The sequence below is a fragment of the Colletotrichum fioriniae genome (assembly GCF_027942845.1).
Source record: "Colletotrichum fioriniae strain IMI 355084 chromosome Unknown scaffold_18, whole genome shotgun sequence".
Lineage (NCBI taxonomy): Eukaryota > Fungi > Ascomycota > Sordariomycetes > Glomerellales > Glomerellaceae > Colletotrichum > Colletotrichum fioriniae.
In genome coordinates, this window is record NW_027076854.1 from 794,870 (window position 1) to 821,852 (window position 26,983).

Consider the following 26,983-nt stretch of genomic DNA (forward strand, 5'->3'; position numbering starts at 1 on the left):
CATGATGAAAAGATGAATCTACGGATACTCTTATGTGAAATCGCCGGTAACCACAAGTCATTGATAGCATGCAACTGCCACCCTGATGCTAGGTCTCCATCAACCAGCACCCAGGAAATTGCCAGTTAGGTGCTCCGAAAAAACATTACACGAAGCAAATATTTTAGCAAGGCTGCATACATTGTTGAAGAAGAAAGAATAAGCCTATATAGCCAGGTCAGTCAACCAGACTTGACCAGTACACTATTGAAGTCCTGAATATTACTTGTATGCCTCGAACGCGGGAGCTCGTTGCACATTACAGTATGCACATGCGGAGGGAAACAGACATAATCTGCCTCGGTCATCCATAGATTCAAGTGCTGCCTCAAATGAATGCCTCAATTCTCGAGAGGATCTTAGGTAGACGTGCATCGTAAGCTCGTGATGAGGCATCAACTTCAGGCAGGACGACCCAGCAATACGTACATGTACGTACTGCACAGCAAAAGTTTGGCCTCGATTTCTCCCGGGGTACGTATCTTTACTGATTGTGCCCTCTGCACAGACCAGCCCCAGCCCTATATAATCCCCTCCACCCATCGTACCTTTGCCTGTTTTCTTCTTTTCTCCTTAGCTCTTCTTTGCCTTTTGGCTTAGATCAAGTGTAGTATCTGTTCTTTTCAGTTTAATCTCTGAAAGATGCCTATTGGCATCACATTGATTATTCCTATTTTTGATCTCTCGGAGATGGACCTCTGCGGCTTGCCGTATGCCCTCTCCACCGTGTCCCTGGTATTTCACTGCCTCCAGGCGACGCAAATCCTTGATCTTTCATTGCTCAGTCTGGCTTGTCCAGGCGTGTGAAGAAGGTTTCTTTCGTTCGAATGTAGGCGTTTGCTGGCGCTATCTTGTTATTGTGTTAAGCTGTGCAAACAACGTAGTCAGACATTGAAATGGCAGAATGCTGAACGAAGCTCTCCATGTTGGGCGAGCGTTGCTCCAATTGTCAAGACTGACCGCCTTCCATTTGCATGATTTTCCTCGAGCCTACCACCGACAATGACATCGTGAAGCCGCCAGATTGCCAGGAAATCGTTAGACTCCTCGTAGTTGTGCCAAATTATCTGCTTGTCAGTAAAAGCCAGTCGCTGCCGTAAGTAAAACTCTGATTTTTCCTTCTGGTCGCCTCCTCCAGCGTGACGACGTCACAAATCGCGGGGCTCTTTCCGTCTACCAAAATTCAAATCTCACCACCAAAATCGTTGCTGCTTCAGAGGCAGGACCCAACAATCGCACGTGAATTGCTGATCAAACATATTGGCTTCAAATCGACCGTATTGTTGCGCCATCGCTCATACATCTCCCAGATCCCAATTCTCACAGCCGCTCAGACACATATTTCATCACTCGCTATGGACAGCGACACCAACATGGTTGAGGTGCCAGCCTCCCGCCTGCTCGACCCCCAGATCTTTGAGCACCTCAAGAACAAGATCGAAGAAGACCAGGAAGTTCGGGACCAAATGAGTCAGACAGTCCAGAAGCTCGACAGGGCCATCTCCTACGTCCAGGGCCTGCTCTCGCGCATCCACGCCACCCCGCGTCAACAGTGTGAGTCCTCTATTTGGCATGACTACAGTCGGCCGCCTCGCCTGTTTTAACCCGCGGCTGATACCTTGACGCAGACGGTCCTTTCTTGGCTGACGTCCAGGCGGGCATCCAGAAGGAGATTGAGGTCATTGGAGAACTGCAAGAAATCGCCTCCAAGCACCCATACTACAAGTAGGCATCCATCTTATGCAGTCCAGGCACCATCATCTGACTCCTCGCTAGATACAACCAGAAGTGGAACCGCCAAGTGCAGAACGCCATTTTCACCGTCCTTCTTGCTGGATGGCTGGGTGGCCTCACATCAGATGGCAAGCCTGGCCCCATCGCTCGTCTCCTGACCCTCGAGGAAGTCGGCGAAATCTTCAAAGGTACCATTCAAGCTGCCTTGCAGGCAACCACGACCGCCTTGCGCTAACTCTAAGGTAGTCCCTGTTAACCTCAAGGACCGCGATGCATTCCACCTCACCATCGAGGAGTACCTCCTCGCCCTCACCGACCTGACCTCAGAGCTCTCCCGTCTCGCCACCAACGCCGTCACCCTCGCCGACTTTTCCATGCCCGTCGAGATCAGCAGTTTCGTCAAGGATCTCTTTGCCGGGTTCCAGCTGCTCAACCTCAAGAACGACATTCTCCGCAAGCGTGTCGACGCGGTCAAGTATGATGTCAAGCGTGTCGAGGATGTCGTGTATGACCTTTCGCTCCGCAACCTGATTCCGCAAAAGAAGGAGACTGCCGCTGTCGAGCCGAAGGCATAGAATCCGACATACGTATCGAAAGCAAAATTTGGCGGGATTCACTCTAGAAACTCTCAACCGAGACAAGCCGTAGTCGTCTTGGGCCTGGAATTAGGAAGAGAAAGTCGCATAAATGCGATGCTTACAGAATTGAAGTCCCCTATTTGACAATGCCTGATTGGAATCAATGGAGTGTTTCCGAGTCACGGTTTTCCACATCCCATTTGTCATGTCTTTATTCCGCGAAGCCCTGGCTTCAGTTTCCTGCCGTAGAGGTCTTACTATACCTTTTTCCAGTTCGATAGAGAATGCTTGACCTACAATTTTCTAGGACCATGAGACCTGCTGCTTGAACAAAACTCCTCTCGCTGACTGAGGTTTCGAAAGAAAGTCATTTTCTGCACAATCCGTCAGTGTGCTGATTACACCACGGGCCATCGAGTTGATCTGGTCCATCTAGCACTCGCGGAAATTGAACGATGTGAACAGAAACAGATGGCCTTGCCCTATCCTCATAAGCAATGCCTCCATACACTTTCTTCAACAATGGGCACCTCTGCAGAATCTCATGCCGCTACCTACTTTGGGTCACTCTTTCCATATCCTCCACTTGTGCCTTCCCGTGTCGTGCGCTCGGAAGGTGCTGGCAGGGCAGGGTGGGTCACGACCTAGTGCGGGCCCACTTATCAAAGCTACATATATTCGCTAGGCCGCTTTCCCTCCAACCAACTATCACTGGATGTCAACATCCACCAATCCCCGATAGTCTAGTGGTGAGGATATCTGCTTGTCATTGAACATTCAAAGATTCGCAGGGGACCGGGGTTCAATTCCCCGTCGAGGAGTTATTTTTTTGCCTTTTGCATCAGTGGTGGATGATTTCTTTGTTATGACAGTTTTCTTTCATTTTAGCCAGAAAGATTGCGCAAAGGACGCAGTGCGCGGGTTGTGGGTGGCGCGCGATGTCGGGGGTTGCAACGTCAAGCACAGCTGAGAACCTCGGACCAGCAGGATGTGAATGACGGCTTGCTGCTGCAGCGACACAAAACAATGAAGCATAAGAGAGCTGTGATCTCATTAAGCAAGTATCTCGCAGGCTATGCTTGAAACTGGAAAGACAGACGATCTCTCCCTCAGGAATAGTAAAACACATTGCCCTCCATAAGCCTCCGCGCAGTCCTCGTCACTATACATCGATCGACCGCAAGCCCCTGTTCTTCCTCGCGAGCCCAGACTTCTACCTCCATAATCCCACTTCCATGCTGTATGCTAATGGTGCGCTGAAAATTTCGGCCATCATTAATAAGACCTTGCTCTCCTGCCGGACTCGGCGTTCTCCTTGGTGTTGGCATTCCCTCCAGACCCGAATCCCGATTCGCAGCACGGTGCGCCACGGTCCCCTCCGTAATGGCGGCACATGCCAGAGTAACGCCGCCGGTCAGTTGCAGACTCGGATGAGGCTGACCCATACTATAAGCCTGTACTCGGATATCCGCCGTATCTCTGTTACTACCGACTGGCGGCGAAAGATACGCAAGCTTCGGAGTCCCCCTAACTAGACCGGCGGCCTCGACATTCTCGGCCAGTCCCATCCGTACAGCTCCTTGCCTCCGGATGGCCTCGGCAACTTCGATGGATAGAGGGGAGTCTGGAGGCAGCTTTCTGACTTCCGCGGGTAGACTCTGAGCATCAACAAGAACGAAAGGATTCGCAGAGTCGATGAGAGTCACATCTACGGCAAAGTCGCCAAGTGGAGCTACTTCTTCCACGAACATCCTTTCAGACCGCTTTCCGCTGGGAAATAGCTTGCCCGTCATGCTGCCCACCGGCTCGACGAAAGCAACCTTGATCTCGCTGCCGGGCCCCTTGACGCCCGGGATGAGGCAATCCCCGTCCTCCTCCGCGTTTCCGCCTTCGTCAACGTAGACCGTTTCGACGATGAGTTTCGATGTGTTGGTGTTGAATATCCGCACGTCGACCACTCGAGAACCAGGCATCGGGGTGACCAGTCTCTCTTGCACAGCAAAAGGACCAACCCCTGAGCAGATGTTCCCGCAGTTCCCGCTGAGATCAACAGTCTCGCTTCCGACTGCAACTTGGACAAAGGTGTACTCGACGTCCACCCCTGGTCTACTGGATGAGGAGACGACGGCAACTTTGGAGGTCACGCTGCTTCCACCTCCGACGCCGTCGATCTGGCGGGCATCGTTGTATCTGGAACCCATGGCTGCGAGGAGCGGCGTAGCCCATTGTACTTCAGATGGTGGCAGATGAGACCGGTGGATGAAGAGGCCTTTCGATGTGCCGGCTCGCATCAGGACCGCGGGAAGGGAGTGCCTGACCCGACGCTTTGTGGTTGCTGGTGTTATCGCCATGATTGGGATGGTGAAGGGGATATGAACGGGAAAGGGAGGTAGTAGAGTTGGATATGAGAGTTGATGAAGGAACCTCCGAGATCCAATAAGTGTGTTGTTGATTCTAACGTTGGAGGGCATTGGTGAGACTGTGGAATAACAACCAGTCTAACCCCAACTCCTTGGAAGGGGAGGGTATTTGAGCGAAAGAAGATCTGAGTGAAATGTGATTATCCATCGAGATAATTTTGCCATCCCATATGGTCACTAATATCAACAAAGTCTTTATCATCTTTGCCGTCCATCCCGTCAGGGTGAGGCCGTATCAGTGGCGCATAGCCGCGGGAGTGAAAGTGTCCCGCGGGATCGAGAAGCAACACTCCCGCCGGTCAATTAAAACAGTGGAGTGTCAACACTCTGCCCCCGGGTAATAACCTGATTTACGATTGTCACAGATATCGCAGCCGATAAACGTGGATAACTTTGCCCGAGTAGATCAGGAGAACATGCTGTCCAAAGCGGATCCGTTGAAGCCAAACAATAAGTCATCAAAGGAGGCCGAGCCGCCGTCCCCTTCTGGCATCCCCTGGAACCAGACTTGGTTGCCCACAAAACCCGAGGGACCAAAGCTGAAGGCTTGGTTTCCCGCTGGTTGCGGGACTTGTTGAAATTGAAGTTGAATATCTGCTTGTGCCGGATCCGCTGAGGCTGCGTTAGGATCTTGGCCTCTAGCAAAACTCTGAATGATTCCATCAATATCCGACCATCCTAAGGGAGGTGTTTCGTTCTCGGGCGCTGCCTGAGGCGCATGATTTTGGAGTTCTTGAGGCAAGCTATTTCTGCCTTCGGTATTGTCCCGTGTGGTGGCCGTGGCTAATCGCGTTCTTTTGCTGGCTTGTATGGGATCCCTCGACAGTGTGCTTTGCCCCTCACCAAGACTGACACCAAGTCTCGCCATCAGGCCTTCAACTATTGTTTTGGCCCTTCTGACGGCCCAGTTTGTTTCTTGATTTTCACGGAACACTGACATGCAGGTTTCTAGACGTTCTCGAGCCTCCGATTCCGTGCTTCGTTTCGCAGCTATCCGCACGTGTATCGTTGCCGCAACGTACGTAGCATACGAGATTAAATATGGCGCATGGCGCACAGAGAATACCCTATCGTAAACTCGAAGAACGCTCACTATGCTGTCGGCCGCAGACGCACAGGTGATGAACGAGTTGACAGATATGGAACGAGACGTGTTGTAAAGATGGCCATCAGCCACGAACGGTCGACTGAGAAGGATGGTAAGAACATGGTACATGGCGCTGAATGGATATCAGTCGATAAGGACTCATCCATGAATAGAGAGGCTTCCATAGAACTCACTGCAAGCTGAGAACATGCGGCGGCGGCACGACATCATTGCTTTTTGGATCAAAGACAAGATGTGCTGGGAGTGCATCTTTCCAAGTTGCCAACTTCGAGCTCAAAGTCTGTAGCATTGTCGAAAGCTCCCCGGCGCTCTTGTCAAAGGCCCTCTCTGTGTAGATGCAACTCAAGATGTCGCTCATGACGACTGAGAGACGGCAAAGATGAGTAAATGTCGATACACTGTAAGCGGGCGAACCAGGATAGTTAGTGGCACCGGTAGAGTAGGCAAACGGCTTCCAGTTCTCAAACTCTTCAAATGTGTCAAGGAACTTGATCGGTACCAGGGTGTCAGACTCTTTTAGGGATGCTGGACGCCCTTGGTACAAACTCTGAATCTTGTCGACAACTAGAAATGGTGTCAGTATCTTACAGCTCACTGGGGTGGCCCAATTGACTCTCACCGAATGCACCCCAAAAGACCCGCCGTCGTATCTCTAGATCTTCATCAGAGAACTTTCGTGTTATACCAAGACCTGGAGCATCTACGTGCATGCCCAGATCTATAATCATTCGGAATGCCAGGCCAGCATACAACCAAGCCGCGCTTCTCTCATCTCCTAGCGCAAACAGCGAATTCGTCATCACTAGCAAAGCTTGAATCGTAGTAATGTCACTACTATCAAGCGCATCACCAAGCAATTTGCGTACACGCTCACGAAAGGCCCAGCCGGCGGTACGAACATCATTAGGGTCCCTCCGCACCTCTCTACGGGGGCTGAACTTGGAAGCACCAAAGTAAATGGCGTTCAAGAGTATCTTGGAGAAGTATGGACCATTGCAGGCCATATCTCGCATGAATGCAGGCCGATAGGTGAGCAAGAACGAGTGGTGCTGGCGATTCCAGTGCAGAGACAAGAGATGCATCCCAAGCTCTGGGTCTACACCGTCAAAATCAAGCGTCCCCGCTCGATGATTGAACTCTTCAAGCTGACCTACGCACTGTTAGAGACCGGAATCCTTATCCGAGATTCTGGAGGATGCAACCAACGTTGTTTGGCTGTCTCTGCAACCAGGCCTTTCTCGACCCAGTCATCTGGCATCCGGGGGCGCAGGTCAGCTACCGAGAATCGCTCCTGAGGATTCTCCTCGAACAAGGCACTGGTGCGGCCATGGTAGCTTGAGACTCCATTTGCGGATACCACGATACGAGATACATCCCCGCGATGGGAAGATACCCGTTCCGCTGAGTTTTCCGGCCGTTGGTTCCTAGTGAGAGGGGTCGAAGGGTCGTGGTCATCGGGGTTTGATGAGGGGCCGGCGTCGTTGCGGTCCGCGGGAGTGTCGTTGCGCACACTACCATCCCCAGCACTTGCCGGAGTGCGGGCTTCCCGTCTCGTGCCCCTCAGAGCACCCTGTCTCTGCCGCTCTGCATGACGTCGTGTTGATGTTCGGTGCAGTGTGTTGTCGTCAGGGCTAGCCAGAGGCTCATAGACACAGTCTTTACCGTAAGTCTTGCAGTTGGCACACGTAGGCTGCTCATTATTGCACTTGATCTGGAAGGCAATTAGACATATCCACATCGCTGTGAACTTGAGAGTGACCTACCTTCCGACGTCGACAGAACGAGCATGCTTCGACGGCCCGCCTACGGGGACGTCCGGAAGACGTGATGCCATTACCCGATTTCGGACCCATGATGAGCTGAGCGGGAAGTGAGGAGTAAAGCAGTTTCCGTGGATAGCTTGCTGGTGGAATCCAGAATGTTTGCTCCGGGGTGCTGTGGTTTTGCAAGAAAGCGAGCACGGGAAGCTTGCCGCGGGAAGAAAGTGACGTTGGAGTTCCTAAGTCTGGACGGGCCGCGGGCACGGGAAGCATTCTGATTGGTCGGGCTGGAGCATTGGCAGCTGTCTGTAAGTCCGTTTTCTTCCCGCGGGATCTCGAAAGCCGCCCCCGGTCAAGAATGAACGAGAAGTCGGGCGGATCGCAAACTGTGAGTGCGTTTTGTTTTGAGTAACTTGAAGCATCTGGCATTATATGTTATCCGATCGAGCTCCTCGCCTTTCGTCGTCCGCGCCGTAAACACCTCCTGCAGCCAGTCATCGTCCCAGAGCTTTTACGCAATAGCTATTTTCATGTTTTTATCTCCGTAGCTCAGTTATATCTCTTCTACAAACTCGAGGAACTTGCTTTCCTGGCTACCGGAAGTGCTGGGACTTACCATGACATCCATTGACTCGACTGCTTCATCCGGTGTGGTCCTTACCGCGACCCCGCCGCAGAGGAAGTCTAATATCGCTGTCAAGCACAAGATATCGCCAGGAATATCTCTAATCTCGGGCGGGATTGCTGGAGCTGTTGAAGCTGCAACTACGGTTAGTAAAGCCTGGCTGGTTTCATTGGCCCTTGTGACGACTCAACTCGCTGACTTCAGTCCCACCCCAAAGTATCCCTTTGAGTTCGCGAAGACGAGAGCGCAGCTCCACTCAACGGGCGCCAAAAACCCATTTGCAGTACTGCTTGAGGTTGCTCGACGGGATGGACCGAGAGCCATCTACACAGGCTGCTCAACACAAATCTTTGTAAGAAATCGATATCTGCTCGGCTGCGCAGTATGCTCATCTCCAATCTTAGGGAACGACGTTCAAAGCCGGAGTACGCTTCCTTTCATTTGACTCTATCAGGAACTCTTTGATGGACAGCGAAGGTTGCCTGACTCCAGCGAGAGGAATTCTGGCGGGTATGATTGCCGGATGCGTAGAAAGTGTTGTAGCGGTAACACCAACTGAGAGAGTGAAAACAGCACTGTAAGTGTGATCAACAATTCCCAAATTCAGATACACCTTGTTTTAAGAACATTGATTTTGCATGCTTGGCTAACCAGAAGAAAAGCATTGATGATGCAAAGTCTGGTGCACGAAAGTACGCAGGTGGAATGAATGCATTATTCACAATGGTGAAAGAGCACGGATTCGCAGAGGTCTATCGAGGCCTAGCTTCCACTACGTTGAAGCAGTCCGCCACCTCAGCAGTACGCATGGGCTCATACAATGTGCTCAGAGAACAGTCTAAGCAACATGGCTTGCCGAATAACTCACTGGTCACTTTTGGATCTGGGTCCGTTGCCGGGGTTGTCACTGTCTATGCTACACAACCTTTCGATACTATAAAGACTAGAGCACAATCAGCTCGTGGGGCTGGAACACTGGAAGCGCTCCGCATGGTGCTTTCAGAAAGAGGCTTGGGGGGCTTTTGGAGTGGAAGCACTATGAGACTTGGTCGTCTGATTCTGAGTGGAGGCATTGTCTTCACTGTATACGAGAAAGTGTCCTGCCTATTGAGCCGTTGAAAGATATTGATGTTGCAAGCCAAGAAGTCCTGCAGGAATTCGCACCACTCTGCTCCATGTTTTGCTCAGAATCACGTCGTCCTTGGACAAGTAGCGACCCCTAGAATGCGAGAAGTCTTCAAATGTCGTGCATCCTGACTAACTTTGATTGCTCCAGCTCATCTGAATCAGCTTCAATCGTTGCTTTAAGAATTTCCGACCAGGTCTGACATAGACTTGTGATTCTGGTGAACGCTTCCGCTTTCTTTAGATCCAAATAATCGATTGGTTTAGGGCTACTAAAGGCAAGCTAAGCATCGGTTCCCGACAGACGATTCTCACACAGCTTCAGGCAATAGCAGAATAGAGGGTGAAGTGGCGACAACGAAGACCGAAATAGTGGAAGAACAGACGTGGAGTTACGGATGTTCAGCATTCCGAGAAACACTTCACATCACTAGTAGCTGTTCCGTGAAGGTAGCCCGTTGTGCCCACTCCATTGACCGGCTTCCCGCGGGAGCTGGCTGCTTACTCACATTCCCGTCTCACCCTAGTACGAATCCATGAACAATGTTGACGTGGGGTAGTCTGGAGTCCCCGGATTGCTAAGCTTCCCGGACAAGCTCATAGATAGATTAGTTCACCAGTCTTAGTTGTACAAGTATAAAACGATGTCACAGGCTGGGGAGCTGGGTAGTAGCAGGAAGTCAGGACTCGAAGACACCAACCAAGCTTGCTAGCAATATCAAGCTTCCACAGACTTGGCTTTGACTCACTACACACAAGAAATCCATCATGATCTCCAACGATGAAGGTCGAGCGGTGGTAGAGTGTGCTGGCAAAGATGCCACCAAGTGTGAAGAGCTTGAAGACCCTACCAAGTCTTCTGATCCCTCCGAGGAGAAGCTTGGCCAGCAATATGACATAAGTCCCAGAGATATCCAGAGCCGTTTCGAAAGTCTTCGTGGTTTAAGCGATACCGATATGGCAAGGCTCAACAAGAGCGTTGTACGAAAGATCGATATGAGGATGATGCCTTGTATAACGCTCATGTTTCTCATGAGGCAAGTCAACCCCAGATTACGAAATGTTCGTTACTAACACGACATCAACTTGTCAGTTATCTCGACCGCATCAATGTTTCCAACGCAAGACTCAGCGGAATGCAGAATAACCTTCATATGTCAGACACCATGTGGAACTTGGGTATCTCAACCTTTTACATCGGTTATCTTGTTGGGCAATTGCCCGGCAACTTGTGGTTGGCCAAGGCGAATCCGAGATGGTTTCTGCCCTCGACGATGGTAGCCTGGGGAGCGGCGACCATCTGCACTCCCGCCCTCAAAAGGTCAGCGGGAAGCTTGCTAGTATATAGCGGAACTGCACAAGGTGTACTGACTCTCTTTTAGTGGTGCCGGCTTCGCCACTCTGCGGTTCTTCACTGGTCTGGCTGAAGCACCGTTCTTTCCGGGTATCACTCTGAGTAAGTGCATCATCTCCCCCGATACCCAGCTTTTGATCAATGCTGACATGGGTCAGTGACTTCCTCTTGGTACACCAAGGAGGAAAGTCCTCTCAGAATGGCCATCTGGCACGCGGGAAACACCATATCCAACATAATCTCAGGTTTTCTTGCGGCAGGAATTCTCACTACGATGAGTGGTGTCTCGGGTCTGTACTCCTGGCAGTGGTTCTTTCTCATTGAGGGCATCGTGACATTCCTGGTGGCTTTCTCTGCCTACGTCCTCCTACCAGACTGGCCCCACAACACGCGGTTTCTAACTCCCGAGGAGAGAGATATGGCGCAGTACCGTATTCTGTGCTCGAATGGAGGCAAAGAGGAAGCTGCGGGTGGCACTTGGGATGGTCTCAGGGATGCCGTCAAGGATCCCTTCACCTGGATCTTCTGCCTGCTACACTTCTCGCTGGTTACGGCCCAGAGTTTCAAAGACTTTTTCCCTTCGGTAAGCTCCATAGTTCCCTATTGTGCAAGTTCAATCTTCATTCCTAAAGTACACATTACTGACTTCGCCCAGATCGTCAACACCTTTGACTTTGGTGAACTCACAACATACTTTATTCAAGCTCCTCCATATGCGTTTGCATTTGTGTTTGCCTATGCTGTTGCCTGGTCCTCAGGCCGGAACCAAGAGTCGTTCTGGCACATCGTCCTACCTATCATCGGCAGTACGGTCGGCTGTGCAGTTCTGATCTCGACCATGAACATCGGAGCCCGCTACTTTGGACTTTTCCTTCTTATTTCCGGCACATACAACGGCCTCAACCTGCAGCTATCGTGGGAAACAGCTGTCGTTCCCGCCCCTCGAAGCAAGAAGGCCGCACTCATCGCTATCGCCAACTGTATTAGTCAAGTCAGCCACTGGTTTAGTCCCTACTTCTGGCCGCGTTCGCAGGAGCCCTTCTACAAACTAGGCGGCGGTCTTGTACTGGTGGGTTGCGCTCTAGTGGTCACGTCGGCTGGCCTGGCAAAGTGGCGTGCCATTCGACTTAATAAGAAACTGGACGAAGCTGAGGGTTACTCCGAAAGCTCGGGGGTCGAAAGAGGTTGGAGATACGCGTACTGACAAGGTCATAAGATCATGAATGAGTCATCCGTATTGTTCTCCTCACTTTACTGCGAATACGAAATGTCAATAGTCTAGAGTTTCGTGTGGCTCAAGAATGAGAAATCATCATAATTCTTCGCGACGCTGTGAAGAGTCGTTAGGTCTTCCTTGTGGTAAGACTACACGGAATAAAAGCAGGTTGAAGACTTCAAGACTTGACGAACTGAAGCGAGATGGTTAAAGCAAATCATTTCTGCCTTCGTCTGGAGGTCTTAACTTTGGTGTATATGTCATCAGAGAGTGAATGGTCTGGTTTTGTATTACGCTATCCTTCTTGCCCATAGAAAAGAGCGTGAAAAGTTGGGAACTAATTCTGACTTCAGGCAACTGAATTCGATATGGAAGCAGTGACGGCAACGAAAGTTGGGTTTGGAAAGCCTAACTAAGAGACAGAACGTAAAGGCAATAGGCCAACAGACTATAAAAATGGTTTCCATAAGCGACAGTCTTGAAGAATAGAATCGCCGGTTCAAGGCTCTAGTAGGAAAGTAGTATTCTGAACTAGTTGCTGAATGGGCTGGTCATGGTCGAAACACCATCCTTGGGCTTCGGAAGCTTAGGAAGAAGTGTCTGGACCCATCCTACAATCTGAGGTGCTTCAACGGAGATGCTGTCCAAATGTTGTCAGCCACAGCTAACCCTCAGGGATAGGGAGCATAACGTTGACTCACCTGCAGCCAGTGGCGGTCGACTCCATCTTGGTTCGGGACTTGGACTTGGACGAACTGTGGGATCCGGAAATTGCGAAGGGACCATATCCGACAGAGAGGTTTGCCGAGGTAGAAGAGGCAGACACAGCGCTCTCAAGCTTAGTGGTGTTTCCGGAGAACTATGGCGCACATTAGTATCAAGTTGAGAATGCCAGAAGCTTAACTTTGCCGCGATGAAGAGGCCATTACGTTGAGTTGAATGTCGGCTGCGACAACAAAGGCAGTGGGTAAGATGAGAATTGCTGGTAATAGCCCGGAAGGTTCTTGTCGTTATTAAAGGCTTCTTTTAGGGCATCTTCGCCGGGCGATATCAAGAACCTATTGGGGAAAAAAATTGCCGGCCCTTAGCAAATCTTCATGTGGGAGAGTGCCTAACAGCATAGTGTGGAGAACTTACTCTCCGGAGTCGAGCTCAGCGTCGACAAAGAGCTCGGCGTGGAGCCAAGGTCTTTCAATCTCGACAACCATGCAACTCATGCTAACTTCAACCTCAAGATCAGACATAGATTGCATAGCATCGCTGTAAGTCGTTAGCTATCTGATACCGTTAAAAATGGCATTTGAAGGCTTACGTGCTGCTGTCGGTGTGGTTTACGCCGCCAGACGCTCTCCACCATCCCCAACCGGCCTTAGCGCAGATGGAGGAGGCACTCTGCGACGTTGACGACTCGGCGTAACTACTTTTGTTCGCAACCTTGCATGAGATCTTGTAAACCATTAGCTTACTGGAAAGGTAGATAGAAGCTCGTTGTCTACGCTGACATACCTTTGTCCACGAATCGCCACCATCATCGACCGTATTGCGCCAACTTTCTTCATTGTCCAGATCGATGATACTGGCCGCGCTTGGGTTCTTGAGGCCTGAGATTACTGTGAGCAGGAGAGTTTTGATCAGTATGAAAGGCCATGAACTCACTTGGATTGGCCATAAGCTCATCCCCAGTAATAACTATGCCTGAAGAGTTTACGACCGGCAACATCGGCGGTGCAGTAGCAGAAGGAGTGGCTTCTGCGCTCGCCAACTGCTTCTTCAAATCTACAATATCCTGGTTGATTTGTTCAATCCGCTTCTCTATCCAGCTACCAGCCCTCTCCTTGCTCGCAGCGGTATTTGAGCGGAGCGATCTGTTGTTACGGCTCAAGCTGGATTCGGTCTGAACCTTCTGCTCATCAACCAGGTTTTTCAAGACATTGGTGGTGGGAATGGTGACACCAAACTTGTTCTTAAGCCATTCTCCTTTGGCAGTCTCACGCTTGTCTTCGTCCCGGCTGGCCGCGTTCTTCGTGTCCATGTCGCTGTAAACTTGGGCATAGGCGGCTTTGACTTTGTCCTGGTCGTCCCCAGAGTCTCGAGACAGCACAGGGAAGAACGTTTCATCGTCGATAGCCTAAGAAGGTATAAGCTTAATTGAAACAGGGTATAAAGAAAGTCGCCTCACTATTTTGAGCGTCTCATGAGAGGCGAGAAGGCTCTGCAGACGACGGATCTCGGCGCGAAGCTCCGCTGGGTTGGGTTTAGAATGATTCTTCGTCCAGTTCAGAGTCTTTTTGGCCACCATTGTTGCCCTATAGTGAGATCAGTACCCAAGTTGGACACTTGCTGTCGTTGAACAAGTTAGAAAGAAAGAAAATGGTGATGTATCAGCTCAGGGGCGTGAGAACAACGCCGTTATACTCACTAGACCCATCCGAGGCGATGACAGTCAGACTCCTGTAGGCCTCCTTGCTGTTCTCGATACGTTTCATGCCAGAGGAAATATCGACTACGCCAAAATGAAAGTCGACCTAATTATAGACAAGAACACTTAGCATAGATTCGAACAAATGCCATATCGCGAGAATGGAATCTATTCTTACCATAAACTTGTAACCATGAACTACCCAGTCCATATACTTCGTCTGAATGGTGTTCTTGAACTCTCTTGCATGCTCCTGAATCCATTGCATATACTTGTCTTGAGCGGCCTTGATCTGAGCTGTGGTCGCTCCAGGAGCCGGTGATAGCCTCTCCAGTGCTTGCGCCTGGGCTTGCTGATACGCAGCAACCTCCTTAGCCCAGGCCGACTGCTTCATTACATAAGTGTCGACCTTGGTTCGACCATTTCCATTGGGCGTGTCGTCTGGAGAGGTCAAATAGCGCATGGAGTACTTGTAGCGCTCTTGAATTGTTTTAAGGCGCGGGTCGGTGACGTCGGTGCTTTCGTTAGAGACAACACCAGAGACAGAGGCCTCTACGGGAACGAGGAAATCAAGTGCTGCGACATAGCTTCGAGCAACGGACTTGCCTGTCTTGCCGGCCTGTTTGGGGTTCGATCAGTAATTCACTGTCACATAGGAGTCCTTAGCAAACTACCGTGTACTTGGACAAGGGGATCATGCCGTCAACAAGTCGAGCCTCCTTGACCTGAATATCCAATGGTGGTCTGACGTTCTTCGAAACATTGTAGTAGTAATCCCTACGAGTACTATCAGCACAGCCAAATAAAGACCATTTTCCCTGTGTTAACTCACTTCCAGTCAATGACGGTACCAGGCAGTGAGACAGTGAGGACTTGATTATTGGCAACTGGAATAGCAGATGCGATGGCTCCTCGGACAGTCTATAAGAGTCAGCATATTGTGGAAGTACTGAAGGAAGAATAGTGCAGTGCCTCTGACGCATTTCTCATCGCCCCTAAAACCTTGCTGGCCTGCTGCTTGGGGGTCAGCTCTTTGGGTGGGCTTGGTTCGGACATTTTTGATGTGATTCCTGAACTTAATGATGGAAGGGAGGTAAAACGGCTCAGAATTTGAGTCAAGAAGATCTGGTATACCTATAGGGACGAATGGAACGATCCTAAGAGATCACAGACTGTGGTTTTCTCCATCTTTATAATTTATCGTATCGGCTCGCCAAGCTCATCAGGGGCACCATGAATGTGACGGGGTAACGCTCAACTGTGACCATTCGGAATCTGGAGTGAGATTCTCATGGAATCCCCTTCACTATTCTGTCTCGGGGTCTGATTTCGATGCTAACTTCCTCGAGATGCCCTCCCTTTGCAGTGCTAGCCATTTTTGTGACGCCGGGAGATCATGATCCCATTGGTGGTCGCTGATTTCATCCAATTGAGAACTTTAGGGCATGGACACAGGAATGTCTAGTCAATCCCAGGCTGAAGCTGTAGGACTCAGCTGTGACAGAAAAAGTTTAGACTGGATATCAAGCCGCAACCAGGACCAAACGTGGCCGATGAAAACATCTCAAGGTTGTCCAGAGAAATAAAACTCTCTGAACATGAGATGAGAATCTCAAGGCTAGATACCATGATTGACTCCGACGTTGATGTGGCTGGCTGGAGTTCATCACCATAGTAGTCTCACTGCTGCTTTCAGCTTCACTATTCATTGTACATGTAACTGGCCAAGATGTTGATTCCTTATCAACCCATGATATGTGATACTTCCTCATCTGAGAGAGCACCGCCGATACTTGGGTTTCTGAGCTTGAGAATCATTCAAGTGAGACGGACGGGACGCCTGCTGCATGACCAGGTCAAAAGGCTGCGCGCAAGCCCTTGCCGTATGTTTTGGTGAGTACCACTTTGCCGCAGAAATATAGTTTTATTCGGAATGACGCATGACTTCTATCAACTCAAGTGTCATGAAATAATTTAGAACACGTCATCCGTTAAATAACGGCAAAATGTGAAGGGCAGGATATTGCGGCTGAGATCTCATGGCTATCTCAGCTAGGTGGAGGTTGTAGCAATTCTTGTCAGAGAAATCGGGAGACTTCTCTATGCTGTCAGGTGCAGTAACGTCGATTTCCCTCCTCTACCCTTTCATGCAGCGGGAAGTAGATGCCGACACTTAGGGCTTCGCTACTGCTATCTATTGCCCGAACTGATCATCTGAACCTAACTGACTCTTAGAGCAGCATTGTGAGAAGCGTTCGTCGGAAACGGTGCAAGAATAAGCAGGCGGCAGACTCGAAACGTCCGGTTTTACGCTATTTGCCAAGAGGACTTACACTGCAAGGAAGCAAGAAACGCAAACGGGAAACGCGGCTGGCTGAAGCGCTCGGTGCGGTCCTTCCCAAGCTTGCTGCCGTCCCGGGCTGAATACCAAGTCGAGCGAGCCTCACCCGTATCTAGTCACATCTTCGCAGCGTATATATCACATTCTTTGAGAGTCGTCCTGGGGCGCAAGGTGATTCGCCGGGATCTACTCCGCAGTGTGCGGGGGCGAATGTCTCAGACCAGGCCCAGCCACGTTCGTCCTTGCCGAGCTGAACACCTGTGAACGCCTTTGGCGATGTTCTTCAAGTTGGGCTGTCATATATCGGATATGCAGATAGATTGTGGAAAGTCAGACCATGGCTTCCTAGGTTCACTACCTAATCTGCTCATCTGCAAATGCTGGCGCGCACCTTAGCCTCAGTCGGCTCCGCGAACAGCTCACGCTCCAATTCTATCACCATTCGGTCACACAGCTAGTCTCAGCTGTGTGCACAGCGAATCTGCGCTCGTTCTTCCCTTTGATCTCATGTACGCGAAGGCGTACTGCGTGCTGCATTTCTCGTAACATGATTCAATTGCCACTCAAATCTCAGTGTAGAACAATAGATATGTTTCTTGAGAACTTGGCGTAATTTTGAAGTATAAATGAACGGGAGGAGTCATATTCAAATTTTTCTTGCTTCGAAATCCCATGCTATTGGTAACCATTTCTTCTTGGAACAATTTAGACAAGCGAGAATCTAATTTATACTTCGAGCATCACCATGTCCGGCAGGAAGATCACGGACGTGGCGTGGAAGATAATGACAACTTGGAAGGGGCAAAAACCACTTCAAGGCTTTCTGCCCGAGATTGAGGCTCTCATGATGGTAGGCAATGTTCCATGACATCTTACTTCTTTGAATCAGGGCTGCTTTGATCGTACTCATTGAGCAGTAACGCGTGTGCTGAATAGTCTCATAGGGAGGTTTTATCAAGAAAAGGTTCTCTGCGCATGTCGATTTCCAGAAGCCTATATCCGTGGATGACGAAGAAGCTGGGAAGAAATTAGTACTGGCTCTCATGAATGAGTATCTGGAATCGAAGAAGATTCCAAAGGACGAACGGCCAGTATTGGAATTCGTTGGCTTCATGGCTGCCAAGGGAGATTATAGGGCGACAATGGATCCCAATCTCGTGAGTTGTTGACATTGCTACATTCATAGAGCTTTCACTAATTTGTATGTTCAGAAAAGCTTGAACCTTGTCAGTCACTAACGTGTGGCCATTGCCGTAGTACAGAGTATGCTTACTACTATTTCACAGGGGCCCAATGACCCAAAGGAGTCAACAGTTTTCGACTTGATTCCGCAGCAACTCATTTTACGCTGGGAGAAGCACAAGAAAATCTACATCGTTTGGCCAGGTACTGACTTCTCAAGGCTTAGAGAGGGCACCATCAGTACTGGCCTAACTCTCAGCCAGATTCTGATGCACATGATCATCGGTGGCTTCCCTGATGACCTCAATGCTGGGCAGAGTGAGTCGATTGCCAACATCTTAGGCAGTCCCGTAGCCGGTGACCCCTCTGAGATCACGGCTATCAAATCCATTGTGAACTGCCTCGAGGCATCCATCTCCATAGATGGGAAAAAGGTCTTCCCATCAACAATCGAGCAGAGCGCCGCTTTCGCCAGCAAGTACACAGTCCCTGAGGGTTGGCAGGTCGTCCACATCGGACACAGCTTAGGCTGTGCTCTCATGCCAGTCCCTGCCGTCCATTATGCCAAGTACTGGCCGAAAGCGAATCACTACATGCTATCCTTCGCTCCATGGCTGGCATACTCCCGAGAGGCCTCTGAGGTCATTGGAGAGATGTTCTCGGGCCCAATGTTCACCTTCATTGACTACGACGACCCCGTCGGGCAGTTTGCAGGCATCTCCCAAACCTTTTACGACTTATTCGTTCGTGGTGGAAAATATCATATGCTCCGGTCCAACCGTTATGTGAGCAACCTCCACCCAGTTTATTGTCTTCGCATCTTTGCAGAATACAAAGAATTGGAACCTGGCTGACACCCATAAAGCCTCTCGGACGAGTTTTCAGGTACAGTTTGCTTGCAGACTCCGTCAATCCAATCATTCACCATCTTCTGGGTGGCATCAAGCTAGCATTTGAAAGAATGGAGCGTGGCAATCTCGATGAATTCGATGCTTACTCACTTCTTCGATATTGTGGTATCAAAGCATCTGTGATAGATGCTACTCAGAAGAGCCTCGAGCAAGTTGTTGATGACTGGGTCGAGAAGAAATAAGAGATGGTTTTGAATGGTTCAGGCTATTCGCGAAGTTCATCGCAAGGTACCTTAGACCAACAAGTGCTTGGATAGTTATCAAACTTAGTATTGCTCGAAACATGTTTACACGCGGTAAGAAGTTTGGTGAAAATAGATTTAACAAGTGTCGTAGTAGCCTTGCCTCATGATCTTGAGTGAGCCCTGTGAATCGTGATGGCAACTGCTCTCCAGCTTATCACCACCTACCATACACTGGCCTTTACCTCGAAGCCCACAAGCACCCAAATTCCCTGCTGAAGCCATGCTTGTTTTATCGCAGCCGCATGTTCGAAAAAAGTTGACCACAACGCTTGTTAGCCCCGTCGGAGTATCCGGCTCTTTATTGAAGATGTTAGTGCGATATCTTTGAGGCGGCATCTAGTCGTGCAGAAACGTCCAGGATCAATGCGTCTGCCCCTCGCGCGATGCCTCTCGGACTCATGTTACACTCGTCCAGCGAATTTACTCGCAATGAACCGACCACTCTTATTATCCCTATGCTTCATCTAGATCGTGGGGTTAGGGATCTGGTCAAGTCATAGCAAGTCAGAGGTCATCAGGAATAAAGCGTTGGAGATCGCCAGTGCATGTGCCGTAAATCATGCAGGGGTTCGGTAGAACTGGGCAAAATATCAACCCAACTGAGATTACTGTCGCATTAGCTGCATGATGTCTACATACTGTCGCCTAAAGATTCCCCGCCTCTCCTTTTCGCTCTGAACGTCCACCTATCAGGCTTTGAAATACCGCAGCAGTAAGCCATGTGGCTCATCGACACCGAGACCCTAAGGCTTCATGCCTTCATGCCTCCAGACCTCCCACCATACGCCATACTCTCTCATACGTGGGGATCCGGAGAAGTGACCTTCCAGGAGTTTGCAGATTTCAATCATGCCCAAGAAAAGGCCGGCTGGGTCAAGATCCAAAAGACATGCGAGCTCGCGAGAAAGAATGGTCTGGAATGGGCCTGGGTGGACACCTGCTGCATCGATAAGTCCTCAAGTGCCGAACTCTCAGAGGCGATCAACTCAATGTTCGAGTGGTACGAGCTCTCAGCCATGTGTTTCGCTCACCTCGCGGATCTGCCCGTTGAATCTCCCACGCTATGGATGTCCGAGTCTGGCCTATACAAGCGCGCGTGTCGCTGGTTTGAACGTGGGTGGACCCTTCAAGAGCTCATTGCGCCCAAGACGCTGGAGTTCTTCGACTGCGAATGGAACTCGCGCGGTTTCAAGACTGACAGCGCCGTCCTACGGCAATTATCCGCGATGACTGGGATACATGGCAAGACAGCACGAGTACTGAAAAACAGCGCGGCAATCGCCGAAGTTTCTATTGCGGAGAGAATGTCTTGGGCCTCAAAGAGGCAGACAACCCGGGTCGAAGACATAGCCTACTGCTTGCTCGGTCTCTTCCGCGTGAACATGCCCTTGCTCTATGGAGAAGGGTCGCGGGCTTTCATGCGGCTTCAGGAAGAGATTCTCAAGAACAGCACCGACATGTCTCTCTTTTGCTGGACCGCGCCACCTGAAGCCTCGCAACAGTACCGCGGGGTACTGGCCCGCCATCCCTCGGAGTTTGCCTCATGGTACGATACAGAATCGACCTCACGAAAGTCCATCAGCTGGGCCATGTGTGAGCAAGAGAAGGAATTCTCCTCGACCAACAAAGGGATCCGCATGGACGCAACCTTGGCTAGTTTCTTTGTTCATGGCGAGAACAGAACGTGTCTAAGATGTACGCTTTTCCCAGACGATTACGTCGTCTTCATACCGCTACGATATCACCGGGACAACATCTATGTTAGAGAGCTTCCTAGTACGATCATCCCCTCGCGTACAACACGGCACGAGCAGGAAACCATATACATCGCCAAGGACGTGGATGAGCGTATGTCGGTCAATCTGCAGGCCAAGATGGCGGAGACTTTGAGCATCGACAGGTCTCTTCTTCCGGCCAACTTCTCGTTGGAGATGATGGAGACCTGGCCCAAGAACCTGTGGCAGTCACAGCGACAGCAATATGCCCTGCCTGGATCAAAACTGTTTACTTGCATCACTTCATACAGCGTCCATTTTGGGACTGTCAAGATTGGGGAGGTATGTCTCATTTGCCAGCGGCATGCTTCTGCGCTGCAACCTTTGCGTTACGCCTTGATTCCCTTGCAAGAAGCAACCGGCCGTGCCGGCATCATGTCGCAGATAAGAGATCATGAGAGCAGTGGTGCCCGGGGGCAGCCTGTTGAAGCCTTTAGTTTGATGGAGCAATTCATCATTGATGGTCGTCAGGCAGTGGACCTTTCGCACGGAGATCTCAACTTCTCGCTTTTCGTAACGCGATACTCTGAGACTGAGGAGAGTACCGACAAACTATATCTAAAGGTCACTTCTTTCCAGGATCTTTTGCATCCATTACCCATCAGTAAATCAAAGCCCATCTCTATCGGCGACGGTAAGGGGCCCGGTCATCGCCTCGAACGTGCCCCTCAAATCGGAGGGGATGGCGCCGTAGTACAACCACCGAAACCATCCGACATCGCGGAAGCGGAGCGAGAGAACTCTGGATAGTTCAGAGTTGGTATATCTACAATTCATACATCACTGCTTCGGAGCACGAACCCTCTCGTACGATGTTCTGCTCTTCTGCATGCCGTCACTCTAGCATGACAGCCATCCAGACCATCATCCCGAACTCATCGATCCCCTCGCACCACTTTGCGACACGGGCTACAAGCTGGTCCTCCTGGCTTCGATCTTCAGAGTCCACTCCCAAAGCTCGTCTAGCCTTTCGAAGATCCTGGATGCTCAGAACCTTGTCATCGTACGACTCAGCTCGTAGCCTCCTATACCGTGCACGCCATTCGTCACTGGACACTGTTTCCCACAAGTCTCTGCCGGAGGGCAGTGGCAAGAGACTATAACCACCACAGTCCGCCGGTTCCTCGGCGTTCAGGTCCACGTCCATTAAGAGCTCAATACCAAATAAAAGACAGATTGTCCTGCAGCCCCTCATATGTTAGCGAAACTTTTCAGAATGACCCAATCTCACAAAACCTGCCTCCTAGTACTCTCACGGAGAATCCAGCCTCGACGATCTAAACTGAGCTTCTTTGTCAGGTCAACTTCGTAATCTAGGCCATGTGAAGCGATCTGGCTAGCAGCTGCTCTAGTCAGTAAAAAATACTGGGCTTTCACCTATAATCTTACATTGGGCACTACTAATAGTGCTTTAATGTTGTGTTCTGATATTGATTGGAGGTCATTGGCCTGAAGAAGCAGATATATAACCACGGCCTGGAGAGCGTGTAACATCTGTTCGCTATTATAAGAAGAATGCTGTTTAACCCAAATGTTAACTAATGAAATAACAACTCGTAGAAAAGTGCTGATCTCTCACCTCTTGCCTAATCCTGCCTACTTCACTGTATATACTCCTCCACACAAAAGCCGCGCTTCCCGGAGTCCTTTGATAGAAGCTTTGAACGAGGTTACAGCAGATGGCTAGCGGTTCCGGAAGACACTGGTGGAGTTCCTTGCCACAACATCCAACTATTGACTCCGACCCGTCGATGGCGCAGGGTGGGAATATGAAAGGCGGCATCCGGCCACCTTTGATCATCATCTTGGGATAGCATAAGATCTGGCCGAGGAGCACCCTGGCTGTGAAGCACGTTGCCACCGTTTTAGTGATTCGTGGTGCAAGGGGTTTGTCTTGGTAGAATGGCCGGATCTTCCTTGCTGGACAGTCCCTGAACGCCCTGTGTAACTGGATTTCACTTGGAGGGTTTTCGTGATCTTGGTATTCTGTATCCTCCATGGTGCCCAAAGCACCAAGGTCCTCTGGTCCGAATAGGTTCGAGTTACTTTGCTGCCACGAAACTCCGGCACCGCCAAGCACCGTCTGGCGAAGTTGAGGCGAGTCGAAGCTCAAGGAAAAAGAATTTGGACTTAGGAGTTGTCTCTGTAAAACAGAATCAGAGTCTGAAGGAATTGTCACAATTTCCGTTGACAGGAGGTTCGCCCAGTCCATCGATGGTTCACGGTCGAGGTGCCGTTGGTCCTCCGGAAGCCGGGCTTCACTCTCTATGGGGATCGGTGACTCCGTGCCATAGGGAAGTGTTCCGTGAACACCGCGATCAGAAATTGACTCGACCGGACGTAGTGACCGGTACCCAGCTGATTGCTTCGGCACGTGGTCGTATCTACATCTCAAATCCCTTTCCTCACACCGCCGGCATGGTGTCCCGAGCGAACACCTCGCTTTACTGGTCCTGCACAGAACGCAAGACTTTTTTCGACTGGTGGCCAATGTCATCTCGAATGAAATTTCAATGATATGAATTTACTCGACCAGTAAGCAGACGGAGGAGGTCAAGTTTGCACATAGAATCTAGGTTCCTGCTTGACCTGGCTCAATCTGAGGGTTTGTCATCACTCCGCGGAGTTCCAGCCAATCATTGATGGCCGGCTCGCCGTGTCCGGAAGCCACCCCACTACTCCGCTCCGCGGGAACGATGGTAATATTCAGGGCGCAATCTCAATGATGAGCTTCCATGCCGAAGTACCATCTCAGCCCGTTCATGACATCATAACATGAAGCCACAGATCTACATGTTCGGAATTCCGTCGAATCGGGGATTCAGGCGAGAAGGCGCTGATTCAGATGCATCATTCCCCCCAGTGACCGCTTACATGAGCCGCCAGATGTCATTGATAAATTGTCTGGACAGAAATCGACGAGTCCCTAGAAGATGTAAAGAAAGATGCCGCGAGAACGTAGTGTTGTGAACATCTAGCATTGCAATCCCATTCACTGAAAAGAGCACTTACACTAAACTCATCTCTCCTTCCACTTAAACCCCTCAACCAGCAATCATGGCTCCCATCAGAGTAGGCATCATCGGACTCTCCGCAAAGGAGGCAGTCATGGGCCCAGGCGCCTGGGCCTCCATCGCCATCCTCCCCTCCTTCAAGAACTCGTCACACTACGAGATCGTCGCCCTCTGCAACTCGTCCGCGGAAGCAGCCCGCCGCTCCATCGAGATGCACAAGCTCCCGAGCACGACCAAGGCCTACGGCGACGTCGAGCAGCTGGCCAGCGACCCGGACGTTGACCTCGTCGTCGTCAGCGTCGTTGTGACCAAGCACCTCGCAGTCACGCTCCCCGCGCTCGCCAACAAGAAGCAAGTCTTTGTCGAGTGGCCTCTCGGCGCCTCGGCGCAGGAGGCGGAACAGCTTGCGCAGCTGGCCAAGTTGGGCGGGCTCAAGACCATTGTCGGTCTCCAGGGTCGCTCCGACGCTCTCACTCTCAAGTTGAGGGAGATTGTTCAGAGTGGGGAGATTGGTGATATCAAGAACGTTTCTGTTGTCGGCACCCTCCCGTACTTCCCTGAGGGCTTCTGGGTTGAGGGTGCGGAGTACTACCTCGATATCAAGACCGGAGGTAACGCATTCCACATCGGCTTTGGGCATTGTAAGTCACTCTATCTCTGAAGTTGGTATTTTCCATGGCTTATCTTTTTAGTCTTGGACTCATTCACAAACGTCGTTGGCGACTTCGATCTCAGCAGCCTGTCTTCAGTCCTTAAGAGCGACGTTGACACCGTACCCCTATACAAAGCCGACAGAAGCAGCGTGATTGATCCAGCGTACCCAAAGTCCTCCCCTGATCACATCTTGGTCCAAGGCGTGCTGCAAAACGGGGCACTGGCCTCGATTGCCTGCCGAACCACCCCGGTCACGGCCGGTGAGGTTGGTGCTCGCTGGATCATCAGCGGCACCAAGGGCGAAATCGAGGCCGTCTGGGATGGAGGCCAGTGGCAGATTCACAGCCCCAGCAAGCAGCTCAAGTACAAATTGGTCGGAGGGGAAGAGAAAAATGTCACTCTCGAGACCGGCAAGCTTCCTGAAGGAGTTGAGGTTTCGGCCGCGGGACTGAACACAGTCCTCATCTTTGATGCCTTCGCCAATGGTGATGCTTCGCGGTATGCGGACTTTGAGACGGCTCTGAAGAATCATGTGCTTTTGGAAACGATTTTGAAGAAGTCGGGGTACAAATATTGAAAAGCAAGCTGCTCAACTTCAATCCAGCATGTGGTCGATGCACGATAGTAGTGTAGGTGGTCGACAGAGGCATGAACACCAACGCGATAGTCTCAGAATATACTCCCCTCATAAATACTATTCAGCTTTGCATTGAAATCTTTCACTGTTCATATCGTGCGTCGCAAGCGATTCCCAGACCAGCCGCCGGTTGACCGCAGTAAAAATTCGGCACCGAGGCCGACGCCGGCGTTGACGCCCGAAACGTGGATCCCGTGACAAATCTCCTCCGAAGATCTGACTCGGAGCAGCTGCCGAGACTTCACGACTTCATCCACAGCGGCCAACAAATCACAGCGAGCTTTTTCTTACTCGCAACTCCAATTGTATTTGCTCGTTTCATAGGATACCGAGTTCGAGTCACACAGGTGTCTATAATCCATGATGAGAGAAGAAGACTTGCAAGGTCAGCCCAACATCCCCAACACCACATAGTTCGTAGACTAACACCCAAACCAGGATCCGGGGGCGCGATCGCCAGTGCGCCAGAAGGAGCAACAACCCCAAAGGCAGACAAAGTCAAGCACATCGCCATCCTAGACACCGACGTAATGGTAACAGCCGTCCAAACCCTCTACGGACAATACTACAGCGCCCAATACATCAAACGCCTCACCGCCGCCGCAACCCGCATCGCAGCCTCCCACCTCGCCACCTTCACGACCTGGGACGTCGTAGCGGGCCACTACCCGAACCCGGCCGACGTCGACGCCATCCTCATCACGGGCTCCATCGCCGCCGCCTACGACACGGACCCCTGGGTTCTCCGCCTCGGCGACTTCATCCGGCGCGTCTACGAGCACCACCGGCACGTCCGCATCTTTGGCACCTGCTTCGGCCACCAGCTCATCGGCAAGGTCCTCCTCGAGCCCCACGGCGCCGTCGTGGAAAAGGACCCCAACGGCTACGAGTTTGGCGTTCAGACCATCTCGCTGAACCCGAGACTTGTCGAGGACTATCCCTGCCTGGCCGCTCTCGCGCCCACAACGACGACGACGACAACAGATCCAACCCAGGACCCAGAGTCTTCTTCTTCATCACCAACCCCTCACGGTCTGCGGCTACAAATGTGCCACGGCGACCACGTAGCCCTCGCCCCGCCACCTCTCCCACCTCTCCCAGGAACCTGGCAGAACATCGGCGGCAGCGCGCACTGCAGGGTCCAGGGCCTGTACGAGCCCTCCCGCGTCCTCACGATCCAGCCCCATTTCGAGTGCGACCAGGTCATCATGGAAGAGACCATTAAGCATTTTTACACGCCCGCCAAGGGGTTCTCGCCAGAGTTCCTGCAGCGGGCGTTCGACGCGACGAGGAGGGAGGACGACGCGGGTGTTGCTGCGGAGTGGGTGTTTCGATTCTTGGTTGGTATCTGATGCCCCGGGGTTGGGGTTTTTTTGGGGGGCCCTCCATGACTTAGTTAGTTAAAGGAAAAAAAGACACTCATCATATCACGAGTGATGTTGGTATGATTCGATTTTCTCGATAGCGGTGGGGGTGTGGGGATGGCGAGGTTGTGGTTCAGGGGGGGTTTTGGTAGAGCTCCGTCTCATGCACGGCATCAGGTGCCTCGTCTAGACCGTATGACGGTTCCCATAACAACAAAGTCCCCAGGATTAAAGCATACTCCTGTAGTCCTTCGAAGGCTCTTTTATTTCTGTAGCATTTGGTGCCTGCGAAAGGATCTCGTGATTTAAAGTGAAGCAGACCTCGGCTGGCACTCAACCTTCGGGCCTTTCTAGACCCCCTTCCGAATAGCCTCAACCACATACGACCATACCCATTGGAAAATTCGGGATCCCGTCCGCTCTCCCATAGACAAGCTAATGAGGGCCGGATTAGTAGTTGGGTCGGTGACGACCAGCGAATA

General features: G+C 51.1%; 9 protein-coding genes and 1 non-coding gene across 10 annotated transcripts; 7 read left to right on the plus strand and 3 right to left on the minus strand.

Annotated features, from left to right (window-relative positions):
• Positions 1-1,394: 1,394 nt before the first annotated feature.
• Positions 1,395-2,348, plus strand: tsn1 (Translin-1; the record flags this gene model as incomplete). Its single annotated transcript, XM_053198276.1, has 4 exons — positions 1,395-1,593; positions 1,668-1,764; positions 1,816-1,961; positions 2,020-2,348. 4 exons carry the CDS (start codon positions 1,395-1,397, stop codon positions 2,346-2,348), a joined length of 771 nt encoding a protein of 256 aa, XP_053044324.1.
• A 735-nt stretch (positions 2,349-3,083) lies between these two features.
• Positions 3,084-3,172, plus strand: N0V96_011708. The gene has a single exon. It is a non-coding gene; the product is annotated as a tRNA-Asp (tRNA).
• Positions 3,173-3,460: 288 nt separating this feature from the next.
• On the minus strand, positions 3,461-4,552 carry N0V96_011709 (uncharacterized protein; the record flags this gene model as incomplete). The annotated part of the gene is made up of 2 exons (XM_065759363.1): positions 3,461-4,452; positions 4,549-4,552. 2 exons carry the CDS (start codon positions 4,550-4,552, stop codon positions 3,461-3,463), a joined length of 996 nt encoding a protein of 331 aa, XP_065612085.1.
• A 6,340-nt stretch (positions 4,553-10,892) lies between these two features.
• N0V96_011710 (uncharacterized protein) lies at positions 10,893-11,947 on the plus strand (the record flags this gene model as incomplete). Its single annotated transcript, XM_065759364.1, has 2 exons — positions 10,893-10,896; positions 10,989-11,947. The coding sequence occupies 2 exons, from the start codon at positions 10,893-10,895 to the stop codon at positions 11,945-11,947; spliced, it is 963 nt and encodes a 320-aa protein (XP_065612086.1).
• Positions 11,948-13,514: 1,567 nt separating this feature from the next.
• On the minus strand, positions 13,515-14,077 carry N0V96_011711 (uncharacterized protein; the record flags this gene model as incomplete). The annotated part of the gene is made up of 2 exons (XM_065759365.1): positions 13,515-14,047; positions 14,071-14,077. The coding sequence occupies 2 exons, from the start codon at positions 14,075-14,077 to the stop codon at positions 13,515-13,517; spliced, it is 540 nt and encodes a 179-aa protein (XP_065612087.1).
• Positions 14,078-14,484: 407 nt separating this feature from the next.
• N0V96_011712 (uncharacterized protein) lies at positions 14,485-15,361 on the minus strand (the record flags this gene model as incomplete). Its single annotated transcript, XM_065759366.1, has 2 exons — positions 14,485-14,954; positions 15,358-15,361. 2 exons carry the CDS (start codon positions 15,359-15,361, stop codon positions 14,485-14,487), a joined length of 474 nt encoding a protein of 157 aa, XP_065612088.1.
• A 2,202-nt stretch (positions 15,362-17,563) lies between these two features.
• On the plus strand, positions 17,564-18,755 carry N0V96_011713 (uncharacterized protein; the record flags this gene model as incomplete). The annotated part of the gene is made up of 3 exons (XM_065759367.1): positions 17,564-17,569; positions 17,664-17,876; positions 18,006-18,755. The coding sequence occupies 3 exons, from the start codon at positions 17,564-17,566 to the stop codon at positions 18,753-18,755; spliced, it is 969 nt and encodes a 322-aa protein (XP_065612089.1).
• Positions 18,756-19,776: 1,021 nt separating this feature from the next.
• Positions 19,777-21,582, plus strand: N0V96_011714 (uncharacterized protein; the record flags this gene model as incomplete). The annotated part of the gene is given in 2 exon segments (XM_065759368.1): positions 19,777-20,752; positions 20,768-21,582. 2 exon segments carry the CDS (start codon positions 19,777-19,779, stop codon positions 21,580-21,582), a joined length of 1,791 nt encoding a protein of 596 aa, XP_065612090.1.
• Positions 21,583-23,567: 1,985 nt separating this feature from the next.
• On the plus strand, positions 23,568-24,507 carry GAL80 (transcription regulator gal80; the record flags this gene model as incomplete). The annotated part of the gene is made up of 2 exons (XM_053198272.2): positions 23,568-23,575; positions 23,904-24,507. The coding sequence occupies 2 exons, from the start codon at positions 23,568-23,570 to the stop codon at positions 24,505-24,507; spliced, it is 612 nt and encodes a 203-aa protein (XP_053044320.2).
• A 598-nt stretch (positions 24,508-25,105) lies between these two features.
• Positions 25,106-26,489, plus strand: N0V96_011716 (uncharacterized protein; the record flags this gene model as incomplete). Its single annotated transcript, XM_065759369.1, has 3 exons — positions 25,106-25,110; positions 25,462-25,469; positions 25,576-26,489. 3 exons carry the CDS (start codon positions 25,106-25,108, stop codon positions 26,487-26,489), a joined length of 927 nt encoding a protein of 308 aa, XP_065612091.1.
• Positions 26,490-26,983: the final 494 nt, after the last annotated feature.